Below are 21,737 nucleotides of genomic sequence, written 5' to 3' on the forward strand. Positions count from 1 at the left end.
CAGTTGAGGCCGTTTTTAATAAAACGTACCATTTGAAGATAATTCATAATTGTTTGATGAATTGAGTAGCTCTTTAAATATGGGCAAAACTAAAGTTCTGATAATTGGATTCATTTAATTCTCATCCGTTTAGACACAAACAGAGCAGTGATAACTCCGATTTAAAACGGGGCGTGCTTGGTGAAACATGGCGCCGGTAAATCAGAGTCCCGGTCATATACTGCACACATCTTGAAATCGCACGGACTCATTTCCCAGGCGTAGCGCACCGCAGTCACCACGTGGTTGTAGCCGTGACAGGCAGACGTATCTATGGTAACGCTGGTGGCGTCGTGACCTGTGATTGGTGCGGATTGGAAAGCGTTGTAGCCGCATGTGTAGTTCTGCAGGTGCCCACAGCATACCTTATTAAAAAAAGTACACATACGTAAATTTCAAACATTAAATTAAGATTGTTAATACATCAAAACACTGAAGATAATTCTACCAATACATACTTACATACGAGTATGTCAATCTGAAAGTGTCAACTCCTTTAAAGCGCATTGCACAGAAGCCATAACTCTACTTCAGCTAATTACAGAGTTATTGTCCTTTGTTATCTTTTCTCGTGAAGCATATCTTCAATAATACAAGATGGAATTCAATAAAACTTCATACACTGATATAATATAATGAGAGGAAATGTCGTATGTACTAACCATATCTCTTTTTTGCTAAAACAAGAGTTATTGCCCTTTTTACGTGTCCTTGACCGAAGCATTACTTGAAAAGGATGGATTTGTTTTAAACTTCATACAATGGTAAAGCACACTGAGATGAAATGCAGTGTAACCGTAACTCTATTTTAGCTAAATACTCACCCTCCTTGTTAGCAGCGTTTTTTCTAAATTACTCAATGGATTTAAACAATACACGTTGGTTAAGATAATAAGTGAAAATTGCAGTGTACATTGACCTCGGAGCCATTGCCTCTTTTCAAAGAAATAGTTTGCCATTCCTGTGTCTAGGCGGCCATCGGGGGTAGTCAGCTAGTTTTATTCCGATTATTTTGTATTCTTGACCTTGTAGTAATCCCTTTTAACAAGGCTGCATGTATTTTTACCTCAAACCCAAGGTTCGACTTCACTCTGATAGGGTCGTTGCCTTCGTCGTACTCGATTGTCATATTGCTGCCGGCAAGCGTAAACATGGTCGGGAACGGCCCCTGATAGTCTGTGCCTGACACGCCGTATGCCACCGACAGGCCTGCTAGGCCAAGACGTTTCGCTACATCATACTTGTCACGTGGATGAATTCTGGAATGAAAACCTTAGCTTTCTGATCGGGATATTGTTCTACCGACCCAATATAATCTCCAAGCCCTCAAGCAACATCCAGTGTTCGAAAGTACATGTTCTTTTAAAAAGGGGGCTTTTAGGCTTATAAATGTCTACCCGTTTGATGGCCTGTCTGTCGGATTGTCGTCGAGTCGGTCGGTAGACATGTCGTGTTTGCCTGTCTGTTGGATTGTCGCCGAGTCGGTCGGTAGACATGTCGTGTTTGCCTGTCTGTCGGATTGTCGCCGAGTCGGTCGGTAGACATGTCGTGTTTGCCTGTCTGTTGGATTGTCGCCGAGTCGGTCGGAAGACATGTCGTGTCTGCCTGTCTGTCGCATTGTCGCCGAGTCGGTCGGTAGACATGTCGTGTCTGCCTGTCTGTTGGATTGTCGCCGAGTCGGTCGGTAGACATGTCGTGTCTGCCTGTCTGTCGGATTGTCGCCGAGTAGGTCGGTAGACATGTCGTGTCTGTCGGATTGTCGCCGAGTCGGTCGGTAGACCATGTTGTGTCTGCCTGTCTGTCAGATGGTCGCTCGGTAGGTCGGTAGACATGTCGTGTTTGCCTGTCTGTTGGATTGTCGCCGAGTCGGTCGGTAGACATGTCGTGTCTGCCTGTCTGTCGCATTGTCGCCGAGTCGGTCGGTAGACATGTCGTGTCTGCCTGTCTGTTGGATTGTCGCCGAGTCGGTCGGTAGACATGTCGTGTCTGCCTGTCTGTCGGATTGTCGCCGAGTAGGTCGGTAGACATGTCGTGTCTGCCTGTCTGTCGGATTGTCGCCGAGTCGGTCGGTAGACCATGTTGTGTCTGCCTGTCTGTCAGATGGTCGCTCGGTAGGTCGGTAGACATGTCGTGTCTGCTTGTTTATCGGATGGTCGCCGAGTCGGTCGGTAGACCATGTCGTGTCTGTCTGTCGGCTGGTTGCCGAGTCGGTCGCCTGACCATATAGTGTCTGTCTGTCAGATGGTCGCTTGGTCGGTCGGTAGACCATGCTGTGTCTGCCTGTCTGTCAGATGGTCGCTCGGTTGGTCGGTATATTATGTCGTGTATGCCTATCTGTCGGATGGTCGCTCGGTCGGTCGCTATACTATGCTGTGTCTGCCTGTCTGTCAGATGGTCGCTCGGTCGGTCGGTAGACCATAAGGTGTCTGCCTATTTGTTGGATGGTCGCTCGGTGGGTCGGTATGTTATATCGTGTCTGCCAGAAGGTCGGTCGGTAGGGCGGTAGACCATGTGTTGTGTCTACCTGTTTGTCAGCTGGTCACTCGGTATATCGGTAGACAATACGTGGCTGCCTATCTGTCGGATGGTCGCTCGGTTGGTCGGTATACCATGTTGTGTCTGCCTGTCTGTCAGATGTCGCTCGGTAGGTCGGTAGACATGTCGTGTCTGCCTGACTGTCAGATGGTTGCTCGGTAGATCGGTAGACATGTCGTATTTGCCTGTCTGTCCGATGGTCGCTCGGTCGGTCGGTAGACATGTCGTGTTTGCCGGTCTGTCAGATGGTCGGTCGGTCGGTCGGTAAACCATGTCGTGTCTGCCTGTCTTTAGATGGTCGCTCGGTCGGTCGGTAGATCATGTTGTGTCTTCCTGTCTGTCAGATGGTCGCTCGGTCGGTCGGTAGACAATTTGGTGTCTGCCTATCTGTCAGATGGTAGCTGGGTGGGTCGGTATACCTTGTCATGATCGCATTATAACAAAAGAACAGTTTGATATATAGCCATGGGACTTCAGTGATACGTTGTCTTTGGTCAATGGATGACCCCTAATTATTGTGTGGTCGTTATGTCAAACGTTGCTGTCATAAGTCTAATGTCTGTGTAATAACTCGAGTTCTGCAGTATATAGTTGCTCACGACCAGTAGATGACTGAGAATAGTAGGTCAATTCACATTCGAGAATCTTTTTTAAAAAATCCGCGTTTTAGGTTGAGTAATTGTATGTGTTATAGTTTGTTTAATAAAAGCGATCGCCTAGCTTCGCCGGGTCTGGCGATTTTCGAATAAATAAACTCATATTAACAAATATTTCTTGAGGTACAACACGTAAGCTCGAAGTTAATCTGGTAAAACACAGTTAATTCTCAAACAAATGAGTTCATGTATAAGTATGTTTAAATTAAATTTAATGTATCCGATGTAAAAATATATAAATATGATGTATTATCGACTTGTTACTAGCTTACATTGACAACTCTACGCTTGTTTTGAGGAAAAACTTATTTGCCTATTTTTGGACCATCTAGTGTCTAGTCCCTTTAATATTTTCATCTGACTAAAATTAAGCAATAAAATGACATCCTAATGCATGCGTCTAATAACCTACGTTCCATAGGGAGAGTCATAGTCCGGAAGGTCCATCGCGACGGCCATAAAAACGCCAGGCAGTGCTGGGTTCGGAACGTAACCGTAACCAGCCGTCTGGGACCAGCGTAGGTCCGGCATTCCCGTGTGTAACGTCTTGTTGGCGTTAGGAGCTAGCTGATACAAAGATTGAAATATGATAACAGGAGGCGAATTTATATTGTTAAATACAGTCAAATACTATTAAGATGTCGGGATGGGAAAGCATTTTAGAGAGCTTTAGCATAATTGTTTCGAAGACGGGTGGGCAATTCTGGGCCTTAACTGTTCTCTCGGAAAACACTTAAATTTTACTTTATATGCTCTGACAGAAAGGTGAAAACAAGATTTGCATCGAAATATGATTTTATGTTTTTCCAAGAGTACCATTAAGGCCCCAAATCGCTCACCTATCCACAAATCAATGTGAGCTTTAGTTGTTACCGTAACGCTTTAAACTAAGAATTTAGTTTTTAACTCATATAGAGCGTGTATTATGTGGTTAAATATGCGTATTTATGTGTCTTAACACATTAAATTAATAATTTCAATATTGAGATGCCGGATGGTGCAGTGTACGGGATAATGACAGACGGTAATATTTATTCCCAGCTGAGGTAATTTGCTATAAGAATCACGTACATAGCTATATATGTATTGATTGTTTCAGTGGGTTTGAGTATTATATCTAATGTAATTCTTAAACATAAATTACAAAAATGGAATAAACTGGGGAACATTCCAGTTGAGTGGTCCCCGTAAGGAACCTGGTGACTTTATGTGTGAATAAAAAGGTAGGTTTTGGGTTGCAGCCCACAACAAGACTACCCATCTCCTAAAACAAAATCAAGATCAAAAAGTTACTGGTGGGACCGCTCAACTGTAAAAGCCTCAAACTGTGTGTTACATGTCATGATAATTAGGAAATCTTTATAATTGACCTGAACAAAGCCAAAAGGGAAGTTCTTTTCTGTCTGTAGCTGAGAGTTCAGGTGGAATTTTTCCCGCCAGTCGTTGATCATGGCCGGGAACTGGCAGGTGTAGTCCACGTAATAGCCAGCGTTAGACTCCCCTGGAAATAATTATAATAACTCTGACTGATCTGGGTGTAGTTCGCGTAATGGACACCGTTAGACTGCCCAAGAAAAAAACTTACAATAATTCTGACTGATCATGAACGATGTTCAGCAAAAACAAATATTGACACTAGTGTGCCTTTCAAGTAACTGAAAAGTAATTCAGTATAGGTAACCGAAAAATATCTGCGATAAATGCCGAATTTACATAGCAAAGAGTATAAATATAAATAATGACGTGAATGTGTGGATTCAAATGTCCTGACGCAACTCACAATGAATGTTTTTAAAGTTTTAATTATCTCCACAATATAAACACATGTATACAGTTCTATGAGAAACCAGTAGAAATAAGTTATACAGTGTAATGAATAATTCTTGTAGCACAAGTGTTTGAGTATTATAAATTTGTAACACAAATCATTAAACACACTTGTTTAAGAATAAAAAAAAACAATATGAAACCCTTCAGATGTAAAAGGAAATAAATAAAATGTATCTAATATTGCATATAATTTAAAGGTACAATATTGTAAAGAATATTTATGAATTCCTTATAAAATGGCAATCATTTTCATACTAAATATGATGAGTAAATTTAACATTTAAGAAGTTAAAATACTTATTATACTAAAGACATTATTGTTATTCAATATTTTGCAACAAAATAAAATGCAAAAAGAATAATCATAATATATGCATAACACCAGAAGAAAAAAATGGACCAACAAGAAAATTCAGAACTATTGACGGGCTACCAACTGTATTGACCGGTCATATAGCAAAACCTTATAACCAGTGATTTATATAGGACGTAATGTAATTAAACCTACTATAAATCAGTTCCATGGCCATGAATACGACAAGAGTTTAAAGTACCCAGAGTTGGGGCAGCAGTGTTTACCTTGTACAAGAGGGGTTATGTAACTGTGAGTTACCTTGGTACCACAGCGCGCCGTATATGGTCATGGGAAGAAGTGGGTAGATCATTGAATTCCACAGCGAGTTGTGTTCTATAGGGACACGGATGTTTTGTGGATAGCTGGCAAAAGAAAAAAAAGCAATTGAACTAACAATCGGAACTCCTCGGCTAGTATCAAGATATGGCCTCGGATATAATACGGGTCGTAAGAAAATAGTCCATCATGGCCGACCAAGAAGATGTTTAAACAACCAAGAGATATGTTAGTCCAAAGACAGAATGAGGAGCGAACTTTTACCACTTATTTGTGTGTAAGTGTTATTTTTATACTTATTGTATTTTAATAAAATATAAAAATAGTTTTAAAAAAGCCCTAATGAGAAACTAATTGGAAATGTCATTAATTCTTAGTGGGTGGGGTAAAGTCTTCTTTCATTTGACAGATTCTAATTTAGTAAATAACAATTTTGAAGCTCCAGTGATCAGTGGCAAAAATTAACAAAACAAATACTCTATTTGTTTTTTTTTAATAACAAATAAGTCTGAATCTGACTTTACTTAGATCGATACAGTTATAGGTTAGACTTTCTTTCTCAGTGTATTTATCTCATACATTTCATATCATTAACTTTATTTTTTTATAATTAGAATTTACATTCTTTTAACCAAGGATGTATGGTTTATATGTCCGTGAGTTTGGTAGCAAACAACTTAATGTAATGGCACAATTGAATACCTCGGCCCTGTTCACTAATATAGTTCTCTAAATAAATTAGATCTTCATTCTATTGGTTTAACAAAATGAGTTTGAACGCATAAACCAGCACACATTTCTTTCAAGACTAAATTCTTTGATATCCACCAGTGGTGGTGATGCAGAAACATTGAAAAATGCTGACATTTTTACTGTGCCAATGAAATGCAGACATTTAAATTTTAATCTTATTGTCATTTTCAGAGAAGAGTATGGTACCAGGGGTGCAGCTGACTCTGATTCCCGGCTTGTTCTAATGAAAAAAGGCAGATGAGGTAATGGTTGTGCTATTTTCGAAATTCGGACAATAATTTAACAGTCAAGTATCCTATTGGTTTAAGTCCAAAAGTACCTGCATGTTTGTACAATTAACCAACAAGGATTGACAGTATTAAAATATCAACATTGTAGATGAATTTAAACATGAAAACAATTTCATTTCATATTTTTTAATTAACCAGTAGTCCAGAGCTAAAAGCTGCTCTCTCACAGATTGTCAGTTCTTCTTGGTCATTCTTCAAAAGCCCAAAGGAGTAATTAAATTAAATTTACACATATAATTAATTATATGGCTTAAAGCAATAGCAAAAAAATATTTTCCAAACAATTGAAATCTGTTCTATTATGTGTGACCTTATATGACTAGTTGGAGGAATTTTTACCAAATTTTCAAACTTGTATATGAAAGACTGTGATCTGATATTATGTCAGCAGTCTAATATCACTGGTTTCCATACATTTGCACAATAATTGCCAATTGGCTCGTTTAAAGACAAAAATAAAAAAATGTGTCAGAACAGTAAAACTGTGAGGATGCAGCTTTAAATTGGTGTTGCACTTAATGTTTTGTGAATACTTTTCTGTTGTTGTACAGGCTTTTAAAATAATTGATCTGAAAATATAATTCCTATTATTGTTGTATTTTCTGTTTTCTATTTCAGGCACTGGAATCCGAATGTAATCAAAAATGCCATTGTATGAGGATTGACCTGCATTGCAGGTCAATCCTCTTAAACACAACTGCAACGCCTTCCTTGGAAAAATGAGTGCAAGATAGAAACAAAGCGTTCAGTGGAACATCTTGTCATCTCAAATATTTGATGACTTACATACTGATGTGAAGTTGAAGATAAAAGTCATCTGTTGGTCCGTGATTATTAAATAAATCCGAACATATATTTTAAAAGGGTAAAATGGTAAATGATTTATATACGCTTTAAGTGGTTTTCCTATATTATGGAGGGAAGATAACTACAAAAACAGAAACAGATGGCATCGGCAGGCCAAATAAAGGAGAACTATTTTGTTCAGTTCAATTTTTAAGACTTCAGAAAATCTGTTAATAGGGCCCATCCTTGCAAATGCCATGTTGTAAACTGGGCTCTTTAAAATGTGAAAAGGTGAAAGTGGTCAAGAGGATAAGCCCCAAATTCAAAGTTGTGAGCTCAAGACCTCTAAGATACTTTCTCTTGACCTCAGGAAAAGGATGTCCATACTTGTTTCTTCTTAGGCAACAGACTTAAAAGTGATTTTGTAAGCTTCCAGCTTGCATAGCAATCTGATAAGGCATAAAATAAGATACTAGCTGACTTGCAAACAGTTTTTCCATTTGTGTTGATTTATTTTTCAGTCTGTTGGAATGTTTATTAGAAGTGATGCGCATTGCTTACTGCAACCAATATTTATTTTCTTTATTAAGTTGAATTTAACGAACACATAACATGACTTGTGATTTTACAGATGCATGTTTATTTTGTTGATTGTATGAGTTTATTTTCTCAAATGATGTAATAAAAGTTATTCTGAATGACTGTCCTTTTTTGTTTGAAGAAAATGTGTTGAGGTTTTGGCATAGCATAGTGTCATCATCATCATCATTGTTGTGTACAAATAAAACATTCAAAACAATGTATTAAAAACCAAGCCAAGTACTCAAAGAGGCACAAGGATATTGCTAAAGAGACCGGTAATACAATTAGACAAATAAAATGTAAAGAAAGATCTATAATTCTGACACATGGTAATGCTTTAAATAGTCCTCTCATTGTGTGTTTATGGTTAAGTGAAGACTTAAATTTGTATGGCAACTTAAAGCCATAAATGGGGATTAAGCGCCAGAAATATTGTGAAGTCTCTCAAAAGACTCAATGCACTAAAAAGGGCTTGGCACAGAAATGAAAGTAAAAATGGGAGCAAAACCTAATTTATCATTAGTTTTACATTGGATTGCATACACATGGCTCTGTTATTACTTGACTAATATTAAAAATAAAATTAAGAGACATGTTGATCCAAACTGTAATTATTCTTGTTTGCATTTTATGGAGTTGGACATAAAAGAGTCATTTGGTGAAGAGTGATCTAAAGGCTAATTATTCAAAATAGATTAAGTATTATTGAAAAAAGTCTGGTATACATTGCTGAAAAGCTTAGTAACCTGGCTAAATATTTGTTTAAGGCTTTTATTTACAAAAAAATAAATCAGTTGAGTATCTTATCAGTTACTCTTTTGGTGTTGTTTATTTTAATAAAAAATGACAATTTACTCAAAGATATTGAGACTAATAATTATAGATTTAGACAAGTATAATGTGTAAGGAAACTTCTAATGAGTGGGTTTTATCCACAGCTAGGAGGTAAAGTGAAGCATGATCTGCCTTGAATAAATACAATTTTAAGACAAGATCTGTCAACTTAGTGCACCAGTCAATTGTAACCCCCCACCCCCACCCCAGGTCCGGGGGAATACTGGGGTTAACCAGGGGAAATGGGCCGTGTTTTTACCTATCAGGTGGCCCTGCAGTGCTGGTTGAATGCAGTGGTTTTATCTACGCTTAAAATATAGAGGGGAATGGACATTACCTAGAGTCCCTGGGGTGTGGGGGCATTTAGCAGGGATTTTGCCATTGGATTGTCCGCGCAGGGTGGGGATTTTAGTTGGGGTTGGCTGTACTGAAAGTCAAAGTCCCCACTATTCCCCAGACCTGGGGAGGCCGTGGTTACAATTGTCTGGTGCATATCCACATGAACGTTGTATTGGTACTCTAACAATTGTGCTTACTGCGTGGATAGTCACCGCCCCACCTCAACCCCACAGAACTGTTTACACAAAAAAAATCTGCAGCCCAAACCCAATAATGCTGAAGTAAAGGCATGCATAGATTTCAGCTGGTAAAGCTGACTTGGTGCCAAGCTCACACCCATCCTACCACAATCCACAAAAGTCTGCACAATGCAATCAATGATTTTACAGAATAGTAATGTTGTTTTAATGGCAAGGCATGGTGTAAAAATAACACGGCAAAGTATGACTTAAAACTTACATTTCATAGGGTATTCCTATAACTCATGAGCTAATGTTGACATTTAGTCCATGCATGCATTTAATCCGATGTAATGATTCATGCATGCCATGAACCGTATGATCTTTTCAATGACTGTCAAGTACATTTTCTGTGTGCTCAAGATTTTTCTAGAGGAAATAGAGTGCTTCAACTATAAGAAAACATCTAAATATTCATAAAACGAACATTTTTTGAGGTTACAATAAATATTTTCTCTTAAACAAGCACATTTAATTTAACACAATCCATTTCCTTGTTGTTACAATGGGCCTTCTTTACGCGGATTGAAAACGGTGTTAATCGCCGGCAGCCGCATCGCACTTTCGTATATCCTTACTACTATTTACGAGGTCTATCTCGAAGCTTGCCGGAGATGGCCGAGTTGTTACGATTGTTGAACTAAATATCAGATCAATGATGGCCATCATGGGACAAACATTGCGTATCAATACTGAGCGATTCTGGAACGAAGCACCTACCTATGACTGTTACGATTTAATGTTTTATTGGTAGACCATGTCTAACGTTGATGTCATCCGGCTAATGGCTATTTTGTCAGGCGAGTTACGCCATTACTACGATATAATAGAAGGCAATATCTTACTGTGGTAGCTGATGTTGATGACACTTGGCTATGGCGTCAGGCGAGGACCAGACCTCGATAGTGGTACCGCCCCATGACGTCTCTACCAGACCTATGGGCCGGTTTATGTAAGGAGCCACCTCGAGTGCATACAGGAGACATACAGCAGAGAACTGCTGTGTAGCGGTGTCTGTACGTTGGGGAGAAATAAAATTCGCCTGTGTTATCGTGTATTCTTTTGCTATCTACCAAAGGACAAAGTATTTTAAGCACGTTTCCTTTGGTGTACGGAGTTGAAATGCAGTCACCAATTCAAGAGAGTGAGAGTGCATGCATTGTGTATAAACAATCACATACAATTTGTTACGTTCTCATTTATTGTACTATGTAGAATGGTAATTTTAACGTCTATTCAATCAATATCATCTGATCAGAAAGTGGTATTTTGATGCTACAATGTAGTGACTGTGTTCTATATAATTATTTTCCAAGGCTCTGTACTTTGCAAGACACGAGGTGACATGCGGCAATACGGGTGGGTTAAGTTATAGTTGAGGTTAAAAGTCCCATGTTGAATGTCCACTTGAATAACTTATCTTGCCTATGGATGTGTACTTGTCATTGTAAACGTAAACACATACCTAAATGACGTAGTACACACGTGTATTACGACCAAAAACAAAAGAACTGGGTGATTTTAAGGTATATAATGGGCGAGCATTGATATATAGCTGCGTCGATGAGTTATTGGTTTTCAATGTTCGAGTTAATGTTTTAACTTTCGACTACTGGAATTGTTTCAGTAGGTTTCCATATAAATATTTTACTTTTTACAACAAAAATTACAGCAAACTGACCGTTACGGGGTAGGTGCCATTGTGTAGCGATGTGCGGCTCCTGCAGAGTGGTGTTAGACTGGAATGTGTTCACCCTGAATATCCGCAGGCCCGTCATATTCTGGGCCCGGGCTATCACGTCTGTGTAGTTCACCAGCTGCAAGGTTCATTGTTTAAATAAACAAGCACATATAAATGTACTGAAAAAAACATTACATTTAGATCATTACATGATTTGCTATCATATAAATGTCACTATTTTCTGAACAACTTACATGCATTTTAAAGTCATCGATGACTTCAAAACAATGACAAAACAATGACCAAAACTTGAAAGTAAGAATTCGTGTTCCATACATTGTTATTGATGACTTGTTTATTTTCAACAATGTTAAATATAAACTGTACAGCCATGAAAAGATAAAGAATATCGAGCTATATAAGTATCAGCAGATACCTGGGTATCTCCACAAGAAAATGTTTATTTAGAACTTTTGCCTATAATAAATGCATTATATGCCTGCATGGACTATGCTTTGGACGCCCTTTTAAGCATAAACGTGTGTTTCTGAAATTTGGAATGCTATTTCATTATTGTATGTATGCATGGTTTTGAGTATGGTGTTGTTGTTGACTTGATGCTGTCCATGCCAGTGCGCTATACGACGCCACATCCCACTCACCGTGTCACTACCTCCATATACTTATGGTTATATATTACCATTGTGTAAGTAATTGCATGGAGTTATTACGCCTACGACCCTACATCGATGAAATTCTTAGTTACTTACATATACAGACATCAGTCAAGTTATTAATTATGTTTATTCTAAAGCTTTATAAGCATTGCTAATCTTTGAAAGAAATTAAAAATACTTTTGTACATTTGGTCGATTCCAAATATATTTACATATCTATGGTTTTATCATATCGTCATATAAGACAATTTTAACAAGAATTAAATTCAGTTTCAATGGATTGGCATAATTGACATTTATTTTCAATAACAACTCAGCGACAGGCGTATGTCATCCCGTTACAGTCTCGTTAATGCGTTTATACAATTCACAAAATCGTTATTGATATAACATAGTTCAAAAACAATCTATTTAAATACAACACAATGCACTGCAGAGTTGTATGAAAAATAAATCCGACCTGTTGCACTTTAAAGTACATGTTGCTTTGTCCGGAACAGATCCATACGTCACCAAACATGACGTCAGAGAGGTACGCGGTAGTGTTCCCGGAGTGAAAGCGGAGTACGTGTGGCCCGCCTGACGTCATCGCCGGCAACAATACCGACCAACGTGAGTCCTACGGTGAATAGAAAACGACGGCAAGAGCGGTTTAGTGGTATAGGTGTCCGCGTCTTACCAATGAGGTTGTGGGTTCGATCCCAAATAGGGGAATCTTCTCAAATTGAACAACATTTGTGCTTTCTACCCAGGAACCAGACTATCAGCTATAATCACCATCATGCTAGCAGAAATTAGTATTAACTAGCAAACATATGAAATACGTACAATTATAATTAATTGTTCTTCATTTCGAATTTAATTCGTAACACAAATTTCCTAGTAAGTTTTCGGTTTGAATAACAATGGATCTACTTTTTATTAAAGGAACGTTTCATGAAAATGACGTGTTTTATGTGCTGGACCTGTTCTACAACGACACTGCCCTTGAAGTGACCGTCGATGGAAAAGACAACGATGCCATCCGGCTGCCCGTAACCCCACACATGGGCGCGCTGCGGGGCACTCTGCAGTACCATGTGGCTGCGATAGTAGTTCGCCACACGGAACGGCACGCCCGCTGGTGGTGACATAATCATTGTACACGTTTATTAAACATCAGGCAGACAAGGTGCCCCAATAGCCACCGGCACTGATATTGATTTGGAACAGGGCACATATACTGACCCTATGGTGTTACAGAATAGACATGGTGGATTTCTAGACCAGTAGATAAAACTTTCGTAACTCTGATCAGAAGAGTTGCGAGTAAATATGATTAGTCCATTTCCATTGTCGCACATAGAAAAGCGCTGGTAAATCGGTAACTGTCTCAAAAGTTCAGTGAACATAATACGAATGATTTATGAATATTCTGACAGCGGTTCGATCTAGCTGATAGGTAGGAGCATGAGCAGTGACTATCCAGGTGAGCTTTTGTAAAATTTATTCCTTTCATTAAAGTTTTTGCGTAGTTAATCTTAAACCTATTTAGGCTGTTATTTCCCCTCAGCTTATTCCCCATTCAGCTTAGTACTACATCAGTCATTTTATATCTATCTATAGTTCATTGTTAAAAATAAGGCAATCACAGCCAAGAGTTGCATGCACTCTTCTTCGATTATTCACGTATGCGACCGAGTCAACTTAAAAAGTGCTCTTTCGTCATATTTAAACCTTACACAGGTTTTTTATGGGTACAACAAGTAGTTAGTACAAGTCACTAAATGTGTACCTTGCTATATCAGAGGCGTTAATCACGTGGTACATTGTTTTGATACCAAGCACTAAAACAATGCTGCGCCCAGTGAGGCGGTATGTATTTTTGTTTATTTTCTCTCCAATTTTTAAACAATTAAATTTCCTAACATCAACCATGTTCCAGCGCCCAATTCTCCCTGTAATATAGTACCTTCATTTTGTCAGACAGTTCTGTAGTTTATTTGGAATGCATGTCGCAAGTTTTCAATCGAGGCGAAATGTGCTGCGGAAATATTTGAACCAAGCATGAACTGTCCTTTTTTTCTAAATTTCGTCTGTTATAAACGCAACTTCGTTTACAGAGCTATTTTTGAACATTGCATGTAGCCCTATCGATATGCCATAAGTTATGTTACCATAACAACGTACGCATTTTGCGGTAATAACGCTACAACCGTTTTTCGAACCAAGCACTTACGAAATATTATTCGAACCAAGCACTATATAATTTTTATATTGTTGCAGAATATGTTATGCCAACATTGTGGGAAATCATACAAGACCAAAGGCGCATTAAGTATACATTAAAGAAAACATACAGGCTCAGCACCATACAGATGCTGTGAGCTTATGTTCTTTAGCCAAAGCCACTCAAAACGCCACAGGTAAACTATCCGTTTCAGATTGCCATATTTCGAAGTCGTTACATTTATGTTTATGCATATAAAATATTAACTAAAACATAAAGAAATATTTTAAATGTTACAATTTGCAAATACAGGATACAAATATTCTTAAAATAGTTATTAAATCATATTTCAGAGGTTGTGCCCATAGTGAGAAAATGCAGAGCCAGTGTACATACTGTGACAAAGCGTTCGCTACAAATGGGGATTTGTTTAACCATCGGAGAATAGTACATACAGACGCCCAGATCGAATGTGAAATTTGTGGTGCTAAATGCCACATTCAACGAGATCTGGTGGTTCATCTGTTATTCCACCGAGGGGAGGAAATGTAGCTGTGGTAAAGAATACGCTTCACGTTCCGGCCTGAGCTACTATAGAAGTGCGCAAATAAGTGATAGAGTGAACTGTTTTTTTATATTTTTTAAACAGACTAATGTTATCATCTGCTTGCGATGATCAGTTCTTAACCCAATTGAATGTTATATCAATCTGTGATAATCTCAGTTTATGTTTGCGATTTGTAATTACTATGTTAATGATACAGTTCTCGATTTTTGTTTAATTGCTGTAATATGTTCATAGCTGTATGTATTTGCATAAGTAAGAGTATAATTATACAATATTTATTACATGAATATAGCATGTTAATGTTAACAATGGTTTATACACATCATCAGTTCTATTCATACACTCATACTGTTATGTTAGTTATGTGTGTTGTTTTCACACTGCATGCTTTTGTCATAAAAATAATGAAAATAAACATTTATTCGAATTGATTATTTGTTCTCAGCCATTTCCCGAAACTAATACTCTTAAAGTATAAGAAATTTATAAGCTTACTGTTAATTGATATAGTTTTGCTGCTATAAAATACAATATTTCAAGGTATGCAGATCAATGAGAGACAATACAATGAGCTAAAATGTATAGCAACATATATTCTCTTGGCTTATTTTAAACGTAAAATTTTGGAGAGAAAATAAACAAAAATACATAATGTCTCACTGGGCGCAGCATTTATTTAGTGTTTGGTATCAAAACAATGTACCACGTGATTACCGCCTCTGTATATGTCGCGTAAAAAGTTTCAAAATTTGAATTTATTGGGACTCTTTCATATAATTGTGCTATTAAAGGCGTATAGCATTGAACCAGCGTTGAATGAACACCAGGCACAGTTAAAGTATATAATCATTGAGCATTTTTTTTATTTCAATCTTAACACTTGTCCATTTTCAATCACGTTTCTTGCGCTTTTCGGCCTGAAGCATTTCACAAACCAATTTTGAGTAATAACTCTCTGAAACATATGCATAAATTACCATATTAGCAAATCTTTCTCAAAACCCATAATGTTAAATTAAGAATAAATTAAGAATATCCGACACTTTTAAATATGAACGTGTTCCAGCAGCATGCGCCATGTATTACCTGTAAGGTCCAAAAGTCCAACGACAACGATGACCACTACTGGTAACATTTTGGTCAACTCCATGTTTCTAAATGTTGACTGGTGTAGTCTGTAAAGTGCTTACATATGAAGATAACATTGACCTCACCTTATCTTTCTTTCATTGTAAATGCAGGTATACAACTAGAGCTATCACAGAAAATGACAAATAGCCTCCGACACACAAATGTTAACTATTCATCTTTCTTTTTTTCGTTATTTTGCAATAATTAAAAGCATCGTTAAAACACACGCAATAAATATGCTGCTTTAGGTGCTAAATAAAAGAAATTGAGCCTTGTGTTATTTCACAAATTACTGTAAAATAATTTTTGACTGATAACCCACGAAACGTCAAGCACTGTAAATGTTTTTCTAGCGCAGGATGCAAATATACCGTTATATTTAAGTAGAATGAAAAGAAAAGAGAGTATTTTGTTGTCATACAAATTGTTTCAATCATAGATAAACACGGTCCTAGAGCTATTATTCCCATGTATAGCGGGACAAGGCTTGAAAGAAATATGAGAATGAAAATTAATGACAACACTGAATGAGAGCCCAGTTACCTGGTATTTGGACTGCAGTTTTTGCCAGTCGAGCTATATGATTCGAGATGGGGTTTTACATATTTAATATTTTATACAATCTTTATCATTCATAAAGATTGCATGAAACTTAAAATATCTACATTTAAATATATACAAATATACGACCAAAAGTGGATTACTTGTTTAACAGGTATATCATAAAGTACAAGAACACATTTTCAAAATTCCCCGAGAAAGGGGTCACCCTAGGGACTGAATCGCTCGAATTAGATAGCTCGACAGGCGAAAACTGCAGTCCAAATACTAGGTGACTGTGCTCTCATTCAGTGTTGTCATTAATTTATTAATGCCTTGAATCGGTCAATGAACGCTAGTTTATAAGTACTTCACCTCACATTTTCAGAGAAACAGAAGCTCGATGGGGTTTAACTTAGTGAATAAGAACCTCCAATTGTCGGTTTAACTAATTGATATGTACTCAACCTCCAATTGTCGGGTTAAACTAGTTTATATGTACTCAACCTCCAATTGTCGGTTTAACTAATTTATATGTACTCAACCTCCAAATGTCGGTCTTACTAATTTATATGTACTCAACCTCCAATTGTCGGTCTAACTAATCAGTTTTTTTAGGCAAGTTATGTGTGTTGACCAAATTGAAACGTGTAAAAACATCGAAAGTATACATTCTGAGTTAACATACGACGTCTGGCAAAATGAGAATAGATCTAGCACAAATTGTATCGAAAATAATGTTGCGTTATACGGTCACGTCAACTCGCTAGGAACCGATATTAAATCTGATAAAATTATTACCGATACCGATAACAACGTAAGCACCATAATAAGCCAAAAATGCTGTCAACTAAATTGCACGAGTGTGTTGGGCGGTAGTCATAATTCGCAGTGTATTAATACAAATATGGAAACAAATGGAAACACATATACTCCAGCAGCCTCTTCTCAAGGTGACACTGTGTTCATGTTTGATAAGAAGGGTGTTCGTTGTGCACACTTAAACGTATGTCATTTGCTTCCGAAACTTGAGGAAATTAAATACCACCTTTGTCAATCGTATTCGCCAAATATATTAGGTTTATGTGAAACTTTTTTACACGCAGATATCAATGACAATATGCTGCAAGTTAAGAATTACACGTTTGAAAGGAAAGACCGAGAACATAAAAAGGGAGGGGGTATTCTTGTTTACGTGAACAATAATATACAGTACCGTAGACGTCTAGATCTCGAGGTAAATGACATTGAATCGATTTGGCTTGAAATTAATGGTCTATATTGCAAATCGTTCTTAATCAATTTCATTTATCGACCTCCGAACTCCCAACACAAATGGATTGACTTATATGATAAGCAGTTAGAAATAGCTGATAGTTCTAATATTGGGTTTCATTTAATTGGAGATTTTAATATCAATTATTCGCCGGAAAGTGGCAAATATAACAACACTAAATGGGCAGATCTTACCACGAAGTATGGCTTGGAACAATTAATCAAATCACCAACAAGAATTTCAAAAAATAACTCTACTATAATAGATCATTTATATACGAATATGAGTAATCATGTAACTGAATGGTGTGTGTCTCACTTATCACTAAGTGACCACTTTCCCGTTTGTTTCACACATTCTATTACATACAAATTACCAAAATTGGCCCCTAATAGCCATACAGTTATACAATATAGATCTTTTAAGAAATTTGAAAAAGAAGCTTTTCAGGCAGAATTGATGTTTTCAGGACTGGATGAAATAGACTCATTGTCAAATTCCAATGATGCACTGAAAAGATTTTATGAAATTCTAAATGGCATTTTATCTAAACATGCCCCAGTCAAAGATAAACGTGTGAAACGCGAGAATCAGCCTGATTGGTTTACTGAGGAAATTATATCTATAATAAATCACAGGGATAAATGCCGAAAAACTGGCAACATAGACCAGTATAAAATACTTAGAAATAAAGTAACTTCTATGATAAAGAAAAGTAAAAAGAATTTTTTCAACAATGCAATAAAAGACAATAAAAATCCGACATATTTATGGAAAAATCTAAAAGATATTTCACATTTGAATCAATCAACTGTGACAGCATTACCTCATAAAATGGCATTTAATGAATTTCCGGTTGAAGATCCGTCAAATATTGTAAACGAATTAAACAGTCATTTTGTAAGCATTTCAAACATTATAAATAAAACAAAGTTTTTGAATACAAATTTTAGAAAGTTAAAACATATTCTAGATACAAAACTAGGTACAAATAGGTTTGAGATTAAACATATTACCCCTTATGAAGTCCATACTATTATTGATAAATTAAATGTTGGAAAGGCCACAGGCATAGATGGAGTAGGCCCCAAAATTTTGAAGCAATGTGGTGATACTATTACACCTTGTATAGCATCAATTATCAACAGTAGTATAGCGCATGGAGTTTTCCCTGATAAACTGAAAGAAGCACGAGTAATACCAATTTTCAAGTCGGGCAACAAAGAGGACCCCAATAATTACCGCCCCATTTCAATACTCCCAACTATATCAAAAATCTTTGAAAGGCATATAGCGACACAGGTACAGTTGTACTTTGAGAAAACCGATGTCATACACAAAACACAATCTGGATTTAGAAAACACCATTCATGTAACACTGCTCTAATAAGACTTATAGATACTTGGCTTAAAGATGTTGACAGTGGTAAACTAGTTGGTGCGATATTTTTGGATTTGAGAAAAGCTTTCGATTTAGTTGATCATGAAATTCTTCTTTATAAATTGAAACTGTATCACTTTTCTGAAATAGCATTGAATTTGTTTAAATCATATCTTGAAAATAGAAACCAAATTGTAAAGATTGGCAAAATTAAATCGCAAAAACTCACTGTTACATCTGGGGTACCCCAGGGTTCCATACTGGGACCCTTGCTTTTTATTTTATACATAAATGATATTGCAGTTGTGCATCCAACATTTAATATAGATCTATATGCAGATGACTCAACACTTTATGAATCTGGATATCAGTTGACGGATATTCAAAATAAATTACAACATCATTTAAATTATGTTAATAAGTGGTGTCAACTAAATAATATGTCATTGCATCCTTCCAAGACTAAATGCATGTTAATAGGGTCTGCAAATAAATTAAAAAACACTGGGAATCTTGAACTTTGTATTAATGATGTTCAAATAGTTAATGTTGTTGTGCAAAAGTTATTAGGGTTGTATATAGATAATACACTAAACTGGCATGTGCAAATCGATTATGTTTGTAAAAATCTGAATAAGAAAATTGCACTTCTAAAAAATATAATATATTTCCTCACACCTGATACAAAACGAATGTTTTACAATGCATATATTCTGCCAAATTTTGATTACGGCTGCTTGGTCTGGGGCAAGGGAACCAATTCATATGTGAATAAAATAAATAACTTACAAAAACGAATTGCAAAAATCATACTTGGTAAATCTAAACGAGATTCATCAACAAATCTATTTAAAGAACTAAAATGGCTAAACTTCTCGGATAGATGTAAATACCACGCAGCAGTATTAGTTTACAAGACGTTGAATAGCATGGCTCCATCATATATGTCAGAATTAGTAACAGTTTCAGACAATAATGTATATATGCTAAGATCAATGGCACACAAAGATATTGTTTTACAAACTAGACCTCGTACTAATTATATGAAAGCATCGTTTACATATTACAGCAGAATTGTTTGGAATAATATACCTTTGGAAATACGAGAATCAAAAAACTTTAATACGTATAAAATAAAGGTCAAACAGTACCTCATAGGAAACTTGTGATTATACAAATTGTGATGTTTTATTCATAATTATATTTAACTGAGAGTATCTGTCTAATATTGATTCAACATCATCATCATGTCATCATATGCATCATTATCGTCAGCATCAACAGCATACTTATAATCATCATCATCATCATCGTCATCGTTGTTAGCATCGTCTTCATGTTTGTCTTATGATTATTTGCCATATTTTCATTCTGTTTCTGAGGGCCATATCGAAAATAAGATTCTGTAGTTTTGTACATGATCTTAATATGTCACCTTCTTAAAATAAAGATATTATTATTATTATTATTATTATAATTTATATGTACTCAACCTCCAATTGTCGGTCTAACTAATTTATATGTACTCAACCTCCAATTGTCGGTCTAACTAATTTATATGTACTCAACCTCCAATTATCGGTTTAACTAATTTATATGTACTCAACCTCCAATTGTCGGTCTAACTAATTTATATGTACTCAACCTCCAATTGTCGGGTTAACTAAATTATATGTACTCGACCTCCAATTGTCGGTTTAACTAATTTATATGTACTCGACCTACAATTGTCGGTTTAACTAATTTATATGTACTCGACCCCCAATTGTCGGTCTAACTAGTTTATATATATTCAACCTCCAATTGTCGGGTTAACTAATTTATATGTACTCAACCTCCAATTGTCGGTCTAACTAATTTATATGTACTCAACCTCCAATTGTCGGTTTAACTAAATTATATGTACTCAACCTCCAATTGTCGGTTTAACTAATTTATATGTACTCGACCTCCAATTGTCGGTTTAACTAATTTATATGTACTCGACCTCCAATTGTCGGTCTAACTAGTTATATATACTCAACCTCCAATTGTCGGGTTAACTAATTTATATGTACTCAACCTCCAATTGTCGGGTTAACTAATTTATATGTACTCAATCTCCAATTGTCGGGTAAATCTAGTTCATAAGTATATAAACCTTTCATCTTTAATCGTTCTATCATCAGCAAAAGATCAAACCAAACAGCAGTTAGTCAGCCATAAATACATTTACCTTTCCGAAATTGAGGTCAATCCCATTACGGTCAACGTAAATGAGAGAGTAAACGGAGTTATATTTGTATAATGCTTTGTCAATAAACATTCTTTAATGGTGTAAAACGCATAACATAATCAAGGACATCTAAATATCCCAGCGTTCTAGATTATGTCCAAGGATATACCCCCACTACCAACCGGACTACATCAGGGTATATTACTATTGAAAGGTTTGAATATAAAAATGGTCAAATTGTGATATGTTCACTCACATACATTCTTTTGATTAGGAAATAACTAATACAAAGATCTATTTATCGATTTAAACGTAAAACAATGTAAAAAAATAAGGTCGGTCGGTCAAATGGAAATTAAAATATGTTTGCGCCTTTTTAAAATTCTTGCATAAAGCAAATGATTTTCTATTGTATTTGCTGTCGCTTTGAATAAAAGCGTTTACGTTTTTAAATTGTTATACATGCAATATATAATGTTGTGCATACTAATCCGGTAAACTGTATATTTACGATACATCGACGACACTATAATAAACCACGCAAC

At 36.5% G+C, this 21,737-nt stretch overlaps 1 protein-coding gene and 1 long non-coding RNA gene across 2 annotated transcripts; one reads left to right on the forward strand and one right to left on the reverse strand.

The window, feature by feature from the left end:
• Window positions 1-95: 95 nt before the first annotated feature.
• On the reverse strand, window positions 96-15,823 carry LOC128206432 (sialate O-acetylesterase-like). The gene is made up of 10 exons (XM_052908857.1): window positions 15,736-15,823; window positions 12,838-12,992; window positions 12,333-12,491; window positions 11,196-11,331; window positions 10,360-10,528; window positions 5,674-5,777; window positions 4,601-4,731; window positions 3,643-3,797; window positions 1,106-1,298; window positions 96-404 (listed from the first exon to the last, which is right to left on the reverse strand). Exons 1-10 carry the CDS (start codon window positions 15,797-15,799, stop codon window positions 162-164), a joined length of 1,509 nt encoding a protein of 502 aa, XP_052764817.1. The 5' UTR covers window positions 15,800-15,823; the 3' UTR covers window positions 96-161.
• LOC128206433 (uncharacterized) lies at window positions 5,902-7,455 on the forward strand. The gene is made up of 3 exons (XR_008256468.1): window positions 5,902-5,968; window positions 6,616-6,686; window positions 7,353-7,455. It is a non-coding gene; the product is annotated as an uncharacterized LOC128206433 (long non-coding RNA).
• Window positions 15,824-21,737: the final 5,914 nt, after the last annotated feature.

This window comes from Mya arenaria, chromosome 10, assembly GCF_026914265.1.
Source record: "Mya arenaria isolate MELC-2E11 chromosome 10, ASM2691426v1".
Classification (NCBI taxonomy): Eukaryota; Metazoa; Mollusca; class Bivalvia; order Myida; family Myidae; genus Mya; species Mya arenaria.